We start from the raw sequence: 10,890 nt of genomic DNA, 5'->3' as shown, positions 1-10,890 counted from the left end.
ACATGACAGGGTTGCCAATTGGTCTGTCATTTAGTGAGAGAAGCATGCAACACATCCATTTCAGGTACTGGAGCAAAGATTTTTGTTGCTGACTGAAATCCAACTTTTTTGACTGCCCTTAATTACGATGCCTTTTCCATGCCCTTTTTAAATCTTTGTAAATTGCTGTTTTGCTTTGAGAGCAAAAGACAGAAGAGCATGATATGGGATGGCAGTGCCGGATTTGCATTGTGACAGTACTTAGATCCATTAAGGATTAGGTCATTTTTATAATAATAAATTAGCATTACACAGATATTTTTACATATACTTTTTAGAAGTATACATTTACCACCTGAATTTTTAGTGTTTTATATTGCATGTATTGCAAGCTAATAAATGAGGTATTTTGTTTTGGCAAATATACATTACACAATTTAGGTTACCATGGCAATTAGAGATGGAAGATCTTACTGGCTTGCTTATCTAGTCACCTAAAAAAAAAAACAACTTAAAACTGCTTCTTGAAAAATGCTCATTTCTTTTTGAAGCTGCCAAATTGAAAGCCAGATATAATACTCAGCATCTTTGCTCTCTGTTGCTATTTGCCTGAATCTTGAATAAAGCTACATTATCTGATTTTCTGAAATATTCTCTCTCACTTAAATGGCTTACTTTGATATCAAAATAAGATTAATCATTTTTGTCTTCAGATATTACATTTCAGAATTTTTGTTAATGTTGTCCCATGAATTCTGCTTATTTATTGCCAAGAGCTAAGCATACTTAGTTTAGCCCGGACTGTTTTAGTGGTAGATGTAAATTATTATGTAGTAACAAATTAATAGCATTGACCCTTATGAATAAAATGTAAGGTTCGTCTTGTGTTAAAATCCAGATTAGCATGAAGAGGTTAGCGTTAATAAGAATGTGCATCTTCATAAACATTACTAAGCCAAGGTAATAGACTCATTTCCCCCCATTCATTACTCACTGCTGATGATACTGCTAATGCACAAGGCAATGGCATGCAAGTCTTTTGCCTACTATGAGAGACATCAGAGATTGGGAGCTTCTCACAGTTGTAAAGGTGAGACTGCTTTTTGTGACCACAGACTTCGAAGGAAGATCTGCATATGAAGGAAAATTGGAGGAGTGTTATGCGACACACTCTCTCAGGAGTCACCTTCTTAATGAATCAATTAAATGATCAAAGAAGAACAGCAATAGTCAGGTCCTAGTCCAGTCCCCTAAATGAGAAGCTAGAACCAGTCAGGCTCCTGAAAAACAGAGCAAGACTGAAGATGAAAAAGCCAGAAATCTGGAAAAGAAAATCAAATTTTCCAAGAAAAAAAAAAGACGACAAATCCCCCCAGAGGTCACACTGATGCTGCTGAGATTCACTGTTCTGTATCCTTTTCCTTTTGTCAAAGACCTGGGAGAGAAAATGAACAGCCTGTCCTAGAGAAAGATATAAAAAAAAAATCCAACAAAGCATATTGGGTTGCATCAACAAGAGTGTTGCTTGCAAATCAAGAGACGTGATCCTTCCACTTTTTTCAGTGCTGGGGAGGCCTCACCTGGAGTACTGTGTCCAGTTTTGGGCCCCACACATCAAGGAAGATGTGGGCAGATTAGAAAGCATCCAGCACAGACCAATGAAAGTTATTAGGTTCCTGGGAAGCAAGGCTTATGAGGAACAGCTGAAAGAACTAGGATTATTTCATCTGGAAAAGAAAAAACTAATAGATTTGATAATAGTCTTCAAATACCTGAGGGGCAATTACATAAAGGATGGAGATGAGCTTCTCTCTCTGGCCCCAAGGGTCAGGACTAGAATGGTCTCAAGCTTCAGCAGAAGAAATGTATTTTAAAGATTAAGAGGGACTTTCTGGCTATGGGGATGGTCAGCCATTGGAACAAATCTACCTGGAGAAATTGTGGAATCCTACCCCTGGACATTTTCAAGAGCAGGTTGGACAATTGGCCAGGGACAGTCTTGCCTCAAGCAGGGCACTGGACCAGATGGCCTTATGAAGTCCCTTCCAGCCCTACTTTCTCATGATCCTATAAATGACCTGCTAACAGACTCACATGCAAGAAGGCAGAGCACTTAATAAAGGACGACCTCTCTTCTGCAAACCAAAAGTTTATTCAGAGAACATCAGGCAAGAGTTGGATTTCAATAAATAATGAATATGGGAATTAGAGCTACAGCCTCTAAATCAGAACTTCTTAGACCCTAAATGCTAGAGACTACAAGTGGGAGAGGAACACTGGAAAAAACCCTGGTCATACCCTGTTCACTCTCCACCACTGTGCGTTCATCTACATGTGCCATTAAGGCAGAGCAATAAACTCCAGCGCAGTTTGCACTGGGTCCAACGTCTACCCATTCACCCAGAACTGCAGCACCGAGCCAGGGCAGAGTATCCCCAGTTTGGCAGGGGGCCCAGTGGTGGAGGGGCTAGCTAAAGCATGAGTTGCTAAAGCGCAGAGCTAGGTGGCAGGAAACCCCTGCACTTTAGCATCCTCGTGCCTCAGCCAGCCCCTGTCACCGTTTACACACGCATTTCAGCGCATGCAAGTACTCTGCCATAAGATCGTATTGTTAAGGACAATACTATCTTACAGTGGAATTAATTTACTGCACCATAGTTCTGGTGCACGTGTAGATGGTGATGCTTTACTGTAGAACTCATTAGTCTACTCTACAGTAAAGCACACATGTAGATGTACCATGTGACAGGCTACTGAGTAAGATGGACCTATGGTCTGACACAGTATATTATGTGGGTTTCTCCTTCTCAGAAGACAATAGCGCTCAAGAAGAATAAGACATCTAATCCAGTCACAAGGCACAAAATGGACTCAATCACCCCTTCTGGACACAGAAGAGATCTTGGGTACAGACAGAAGTAACAAATTTTCACTTGACCTGGCCACAGAAAGCAGTTTATAGTCTTGACCAAACAAGTGTCCAACTGCAAACAGCTTCAAAAATGGCACGAGGGGCGAGATGAAGATGTTTCAAAACAGAGCATCTTCTGTTAACTTCTGTCTGCCAGCCTTGAAGTGTTTTCAAAATAGTAGGGGAGAGGGAGTTCAGTCAGGTTTTTCAGCCCTTGCTGGAGCGTGGGGTGGGTGTACTGGAACCGCCCCTCCCGCCCCCAAGTGAGGGAGCTCCAATTCACCCACCTCATCCTTCAGCGCCAACTAGGGAACCCTTAAAAATAAGCTCCCTCTCCCACCTCCCATTCTGAAAACTTGCAGCCTCACAGGAAGAAGGGGCCGCTGCTAGAGAAAGCCAGCAGCTAGGCTCCCATCCCTGCTGGAACCAACAGTGAACAGTGTTTCTTCCAGGAGATCGTTGCAAATCAGAAAGCTTCCTACAAAGCATTCTTGGTTACAGCAGGGAGCCTCACTTCTGTCTGCAGCCTAAATTATTAACTCAAAGTAGTATAATCTTTGTGTAAAAAAAATCCCAAGTTAACAGAAGTTCCTTAACACCTTTATTATAATTTCTTGGCCAAGACTTTCTTTCCGAGTAAAGTGGAGACCCACCTTTAGCAGAACGCATAAAAGCTGCGTTCATGGCTGTGTCCTTTTCCTTTTTCCTGAAAACCACAGGACCATCTCAGACAACTGTTAAAAAGAATGAAGATCTACTGCCTCCAAAAAAGGCAGGTGCTCAGCAGAAGAGTGGAATGCCTGGAATCAAGTCTGACCCAATAAACCTAAAATATTCTGACAAAAAACAAAACAAAATACAAAAAAAAATACTGGGGTCATTGAACTGGGGTCGCTAGTGAACAACCAAGCATTATACGGTTGTTTTTCATTCCAAGTATGTGATTTCCATTCTGGTCGTTGAGAATGAGGCTCCATAATAAGAAATTAGATGAAAACTAATACCTTGTAACCTGCCTAAACTGATGGTCTCTAACATTCTTAAAGTCTCTTGAATTACTTGCTGCTGTTGGTTCCCCTTCTGTAGAGACTGATCTAACTGTATCACTACAAAAAGCCTTATGGGGCCAAGGTTAGTCTAAACAGCAAGCCACAAGAAAATTAGACTGAGACAGAAAATAAAATGGATGTGAAACGACTCAAAAGGGCTCTAGGACACTTTTACTAAAGCCAGACAGGGGCCTGGTTGTTGATAGTTTATATCTTGGTTCAGCAACCTATAGCTTAGAAAACCACTGGATCCAGCCTATGGAGCTGTGGTTTTGGCAGCAGGGGCTTCACCTGCACTGCACTGGAGCTTTCCAGTCTCAAAACACAACCAAGTGGCAGGGAGAAGCAAGGAGTAGCAGCTGCAACAGCTGGGTCCTAGCACCAGCCTTCCTTGGACCAGAGATGGATCATTCTGGCCTGTTGCCAGAAACTGTTGCAGACCTCTGCTCTATACAAAGTGCATACAAATATACATACACGTGTGCACTAGGCCACTAGTATTCGCTTTGGATTCGGCCAATTCGGGGAACTGTGATTCAATTCGGCAATTCGAATCACTGTCCCAAATCAATTTGGCCAAGTCTGATTCAGAGATTCAGCGGTGGCTGAATCTCTGAACTGAACAAGCCCCATCCCCCACCTGCTTTTCTAGCCCTGTCAATGGCTGCCTTGCCTGGCCCCAGTGTCCTGGCTCTTTAAAAAAAGCCCCGCACTCACCAGCTCCTGCCAGGTGGGGAGGGGGGGCAAATCCCCGTTGCCCCCCACTGTCCTGTGCTGCGTTGGGGGGCTCTACCACATGCCCACAGAGCCCTGACAACCATTGCAGCAGCCGGTAAGCGCAGAACATTTTTAAGTGCCAGAATGCTGGAGCCAAGCAGAGCAGCTATCAACAAGGCTAGGAGAGCGGGCAGGGGTCAGGGATGCGCAGGAGGCCTGGGGGAGAAGGTAGGAGATGGGACCTGGCAAGGGTCCCCCCATGGTACACTCCCTCCTCCAGCCTCCCCTCCCCCACCCTCAACTTACTGGCACGGAGCCCAGGTCCAGCTCCCAGCTGCAACAAGCAGGGACTGCCTGAATCTCCAAATCTTCTCTGAATCTATTTGGAGGCTTTGAATTGATTTGGACCTTTTAATTGGTCTCCCAATTTGATTCAGATTCAGCCACCAAGTTGGATCAAATCTCCTCTGAATCAAAATCAGCAACCAAAGCTTCACACAGCCCTAGTGTACACACATGTGCATGCACACACTAATGATGAAGGCTAAAATTGTTAGAGTATCCAATCCGGTCTCCAAAAAGTATAGATGTCTTGCTGGAACAGGAAGGAGACAAGGAAAAGGCATTCTAAATCACCTTTTAAATTTTGCACAACCCTCTTGCACCTATTTTTGACTGCTGTCAAAAAATAAAAATTAAGTTTAAAAAATTTCTTTCATATCCCACTATACCATAATACTACCTCTACCTTTGAATGGACAAAAACAATCAATCAGTTTATTTAGTCCCCTAAACCTTTATGCTTATACTGTGGCTTCTCTTGTTGCACACATTTCATCTCAGAATGAAAACTCTGTAAAGATAATATCCTAATGGGTATTCTATGAAGCCATTTGCCTGCCTCAGAGAAGTGCCAAATCATTGTCTCAATTCCATTCTTAGTGTTTCAGTAAGATGAAGGTAGCCATGTTTCTAGAAATCATAATACTAAATTTTGTACTCAGGTTTAGTATTCATGTATTTAGTATTATATTTCTGGGAACATGGCTAATCTTCATCTTACTGAAACAACTAAGAATGAAACTGAAACGAGGATTTGACACTTCGAGACAAGGATTGACCCTACTCAGAAGTAGGAATATGAGTTGAATCTCAGACAAATTGCACCAATATTATCTTCGAAGAATACCCGTTAAGGTATTATCTTTACAGAATTTTCATTCTGAGATTAAATGTGTGTAACAAGAGAAGCAACAGTATAAAGCAAACTGCAAATGAAGAAATTAAAACAACTTCAATATGCCACTATTCTTAGTGATATCTGCCATCCAAAGAGATCACTTGCTACAAAAACTCATTTCTAACACCATGAAATGGATATTTTCTCTGTAGACTTAGCTTTAATCCTCAATTCATTTTTGTTCTCATGATATAGTTGGCTGGATCACTGGAATACAACCAGAACTCTCTCCCTCTCCTCCCCAGAAGTTCTGCTGTTTTTTCCCCTCCTACTTATAGCATAGTTTAGTAGTTGTGGAAAATGGTAACTACTTAGAAGGTCCAAAATGTTGAACATTTCCCTATTATGCTTACAATGCTGAATAAGACTTGCCCATTTGGAATTCCTTTAAAAGTTAGCTCATTTTGCCTATTAAAACAAAAAATTCGGAAATATTTTCCCATTCAAATGACAAAGACATGCTAAGAACTATCTTCAGGGGTTATTCTCACCGAAATCCAATAGGAAATATTTTTAAGCATTACAGGGGGGGCTGTAGGGGAGGTACAAAGCATCCTGGGATGCTGGGGGACAATGAGTTAAACTTGAAACTGGATGGGACCTAGGACAGAACTTCAATAAACTGGTTTGACCTAAATCAGTTAAGTCTGATACTACATTCACCCAAGATTATCTTAAATTGGTTTCAGCCATTCTGAAAGCAGTTTACGTGCACTGAACTTTTGTTGCGTTACAGATTTGAACCTGTTTCCGATCACTTACCCAGTTTAGGTGTAATTTCTGTTCCTAGCCCTGGTGGTTTTTAAATGTGTACCCCTTCATCACAACATAATTACATGGCCTAGCATCAATTATGTACCACAGTATATGCTAGTTAAGGATATCATGAGCCCAAATCTGGAAAAGCCACAGTGCTAATGAGCAAAGTCATAGGCCAAAGATGCCCAGGTACCCGTTAGTAGGAATTAAGAATTAATACTTGGTAAACCTACTGGAAATTGTTTTTCCATTGAATGTTGTCATGGCGCCATTATCTCCTGTCATCTTTGCAAGCTTCAATATCCTATTTGTCCACTTTTCTGACAAATGCTTTCTTGTTGTCCTTGGCATCAGGCACTCTTACCCTAAATTGACCACACCCTCCTCCCTACCTCAGTTTCATTCTAAGACTGGGGTAAGCAATTATTTTGGGCAGAGGGCCTCTTACTGAGTTTTGGCAAGCCATTGAGGGCCGCATGACAGGCAACCCAGGATAGATAAATATTAATTTTTTTTAAAAATTTTAGCGGCCCCTGCAGGCTGGATAGAAGAATGGCCTGACGGGCCGCATCTGGCCCCCCCCGGGCCACATTTTGCCTACCCTTGCTCTAAGATATACTTCCTGTCATAATGCCTGCACAAAATTACCCCACTCAAATATTCCTTTAGTAACATACAAATGTAGGTAACCGTATTTCAGCATTTCAGTGTTGGAGTACAGTCCATATACAGACCATATTTCAGCAGACTGTCTCAGTGAAAACAGGATAAATGGTAACCGTAATAAAAAGCTTAATTTTACTAAGCTTCACCAAGCACTGTCTTATTTCTTTCTTATTGCATCATATCTAAAACAGCTTGCAATTTTACTGGGGGGAAGGGGGCATGCCAGAGAAAGAAGGAAACTTGCTGCTTTGAAATGGTATTTCAATACAGCTAAAAAATAAGTTACTTTACTGTTATCATACATCAAATCATGAAGGGATGTAAAATGCATTTATTTTCCATTCTGTGCTTCCTCAAGTGCTTTACCTACCAAATCAGCTTCAACAGGGAGAGAATAAGTCACTCGAAACAGATTCAGCATTCAAAAATTTTTTTTTTTTAAATAATGTCACCAAATTATTTTGTTCTTTCCTCAAATTTTGGGCTGAATTTGAACCTAATCTAAGGTAACACTGCCTGACGTCCAATACCAATCCATCTTTACTACATACATACGCTGTGAGATGGCCATTTCTAATTATGACGACCTGTGATCAACCAAATTTAAACTATTAAAACTACTTTTTAATCCACAAAAAATATTTTTGAAATATTAAAAGCAGTTAAAATGATCTCTAAAACAGTTTACAAAAAAATATGTTGAAGCATAGTGGTCCTTCCTTCTTGTAACAATGTATTTAGCAGAACACATAGGGCTGCGCCATGAGCACTTCTGCTATGGCCTCGAACTTGTAACATCTGGGCTGTCAACCATGTGCCCTATCACCTGCACCACCCCAGCCCCCTAAGCCCAGCAGTTTAAATCAGATGTCTTTTGACATGACCTTCATAACTCATGGCTTCCATCTTTTTTATTATAAAAGTTATCCTAAAATTTCTCAATGAAACATTTCTACCTGACAAAACCATTAATCTGCACATTAAACACAGTCTGTAGAGGCAAAACATAATCTCCATTATGTGATGACTCCATTAAGAGGAACGAAACTATGTTTGCTCAACTTACATCTTTTTCTGACCGATGTGGGAACATCGAAGACTGGCTGTAGTACATGTTTTCATCGTGGTAATCACCATCGACCCCCTCTACAAACTTCTTTCTTGAAGCACCAAACATGCTGTTTGTCACCTAAACCAAAAGAAAAAATGATTAATCTCTGTAAGTAGGTGCTTTCCAAAGAAACAAAGGAATAAAACAATTTCCATACTACATAATTTTTAACATGTAGTTAACATCGCTACATTTTTGTTGCACAGACCTTCTCTTCAATGAAATTTCTCTATTAAAGAATGGCATAAATATAAAATCATAAAAATGATCATTACTACTAACCAGATTTATTCTGATGAACACCTAAAATTTTTTAGAGAAACAGTGGGTAACCCTCCAATATGATTATCATGATACTAAAATGGTTACTTTTGAGCCCAACAGCAAGAATATTACATTTGTGTATCATCAAGTACCAGAGAAAAGCCCACACATACATATGGTATGTAACAAGGAAGCATGCACAAGCCAAATTTTACATTTGGCCTTAAAAACACCATAGGAAATTACTTACGTAAGAATGACAAATAGTTACACTGCAAAGTCAAGTTCTTAAAAATTAATTGCCAGATTTAAAATCATTCATGCAATCTTAATTCACCCGCCTTGTACACAGGCATTACTTTCGTGCAAGTGAGGACTGCAGGACCCCTGCCTAATTCAAGGTACAAAATGAATAAACACATGGGTATGTTTGTATAGCAACCATAAAATTTACATTGCCTCATGCCTGAGCACCAACCTTTGTAATCTAAAAACATGTTGTATATTATAATATGAAAGTGAAGTAACATCAAGATATATTGCTATAGATAAAGATTAATTACATTATATGCTTAACTGAAAGAACAAATTGAAGAGAAGCTTTGTGAAATTTGTGTGCTTGTTACATTGGTATTCTCAGAGAGCGATAGTATGAGTGCGCACACCCCCCCCCCGTGCCATTACGAAGCATTTGAGTATACTAAAATAAAGAAGTTTAAATGCGTCAGCTACCTGGTTTTAATGCATTTTGAAACTAGAGTGCAGACAGCCCAATTTTATTTTAATGATTTAGCTTGAAGTGCATTCTACACTGGCTGCCATGAATACTATTCAGTACCAAAAAAGCTAACATATTTTTGCTCCTCCTTCCCCACCCCATTACACTCAGGGTACACAGACGCAGTTAACATTTTAAGTGCTTTTCCCTCCTCTTATGAATAAGTTGAAGAGGACAGACTTTGATAGGTTTTATGCAGAATGTTAAACTGTTGTCTCCGTATAATATGTTCAAACTAACACCTTGAAACACCAAAAAAACCCAACAAAAAGTATGAAAGAGTTGCACTTTGCTTTCCAATCGTCAAATGTCCTGAGGTTTAGTTTTCCCTTACATAAATGCAAAACTAAAACTTCTAAAAAATCACAAAAAAGAGCATCTATTTAACTCCTGACAGTATCCGGTCTACTATATTCAACTTCCCAACTCAGCTGTCCAACTTACAGCTTGCAAGTAGCCTGCATTAAGTTAAGGCCTCTGGACTTTCACCTAACTGCCACTCCCTCCATCGCTCCAGCTGCTGCAGCAGCATCCAGGCTCCCTCCTGCCTCTTCTGGCAGCTGCTTCCTGACGGCAGGGCAAAGAAGGAGCTGAGGGTGTGTCCAGGCCATGCGCGGAGGGGTGTGGGGCGCGGAAATCACACCCAGGCAGGGGAGGTGAGGGAGGTCCCCATGAGGGAATTATGCACAGCACATTGGAAGGGGATGGCAGAGTATAGAGGAGGGCTGGGGGGAAGCCATGTGGGCAAGCGAAGTAGCAGGAAGAGGTTGAAAAGAGGGAGTATCCCAGTGGCCCATGGCTTACATAGCATACGATCCCTGACAATGTGGAAGCTGGACAGTTCTATCCTAACTCATTTGCAGTTAGCCAATCCCAAAATAGTTTTTTTGTTGTATTAGGGACTAGCAGGAATTTATGACAAAAAAAAACAACACTTATTTCTGAGACCAAAATTATTTTAATTAGGGGTGTACTGATAGACATTTTGGGGGCAATACCAATAGCCTATTTTTAAGGAGGCATATTGCCTGATACCAATCCAATTTCCAATACAGCTGAGTCTAGTTGTGGTGAAAGGGGAGGGGGAGGGAAGGGCCATGAGGGGGCAGATCAATGCCCCCTGCACTGAGGGAGTCAGGCTGGGATAGGCACTGCCCAGCTGGGGCAGGGCAGGCGCAGGACAAAGCTGCAGCTCGTGCAGGGGGTGCCAGGAGTGGGGCACCTCCTGTCACTGTGTGCCAGGTATCCGGCGACTTCCACTGCTGCTCTCACCACTTGTCTGGGAAGGCACAGGGGGAGGGGGCAGCATGTGCCCCCAGATCTGCGCAGGGTAGGGCAAGGCAGGATGCAGCTGTGGGAGTAGTGACGGGATGAGCCACCAGATGAGCGGCAAACAGCAGCAGGAGCCACACCGCC

At 41.6% G+C, this 10,890-nt stretch overlaps 1 protein-coding gene across 4 annotated transcripts in view; it reads right to left on the bottom strand.

Annotated features, from left to right (window-relative positions):
- Nucleotides 1-10,890, bottom strand: part of CNOT2 (CCR4-NOT transcription complex subunit 2) — a 158,725-nt gene that overhangs the window by 58,811 nt on the left and 89,024 nt on the right. For 3 of the 4 annotated variants that reach the window (XM_019514721.1, XM_019514722.1, XM_019514723.1), the window contains exon 3: nt 8,388-8,510. In XM_019514721.1, coding sequence (XP_019370266.1) covers nt 8,388-8,510 — 123 coding nt within the window. Of the gene's footprint in view, nt 1-425; nt 474-8,387; nt 8,511-10,890 lie in introns of those variants that run through there. The other variant, XM_019514724.1, reaches the window with a different exon arrangement.

The sequence above is a fragment of the Gavialis gangeticus genome, unplaced genomic scaffold (assembly GCF_001723915.1).
Source record: "Gavialis gangeticus isolate Ggan-Ray unplaced genomic scaffold, GavGan_comp1, whole genome shotgun sequence".
Classification (NCBI taxonomy): domain Eukaryota; kingdom Metazoa; phylum Chordata; order Crocodylia; family Gavialidae; genus Gavialis; species Gavialis gangeticus.
Note: the sequence above shows the minus strand (reverse complement) of the source record. Positions and strands in the feature narration are given on the sequence as shown.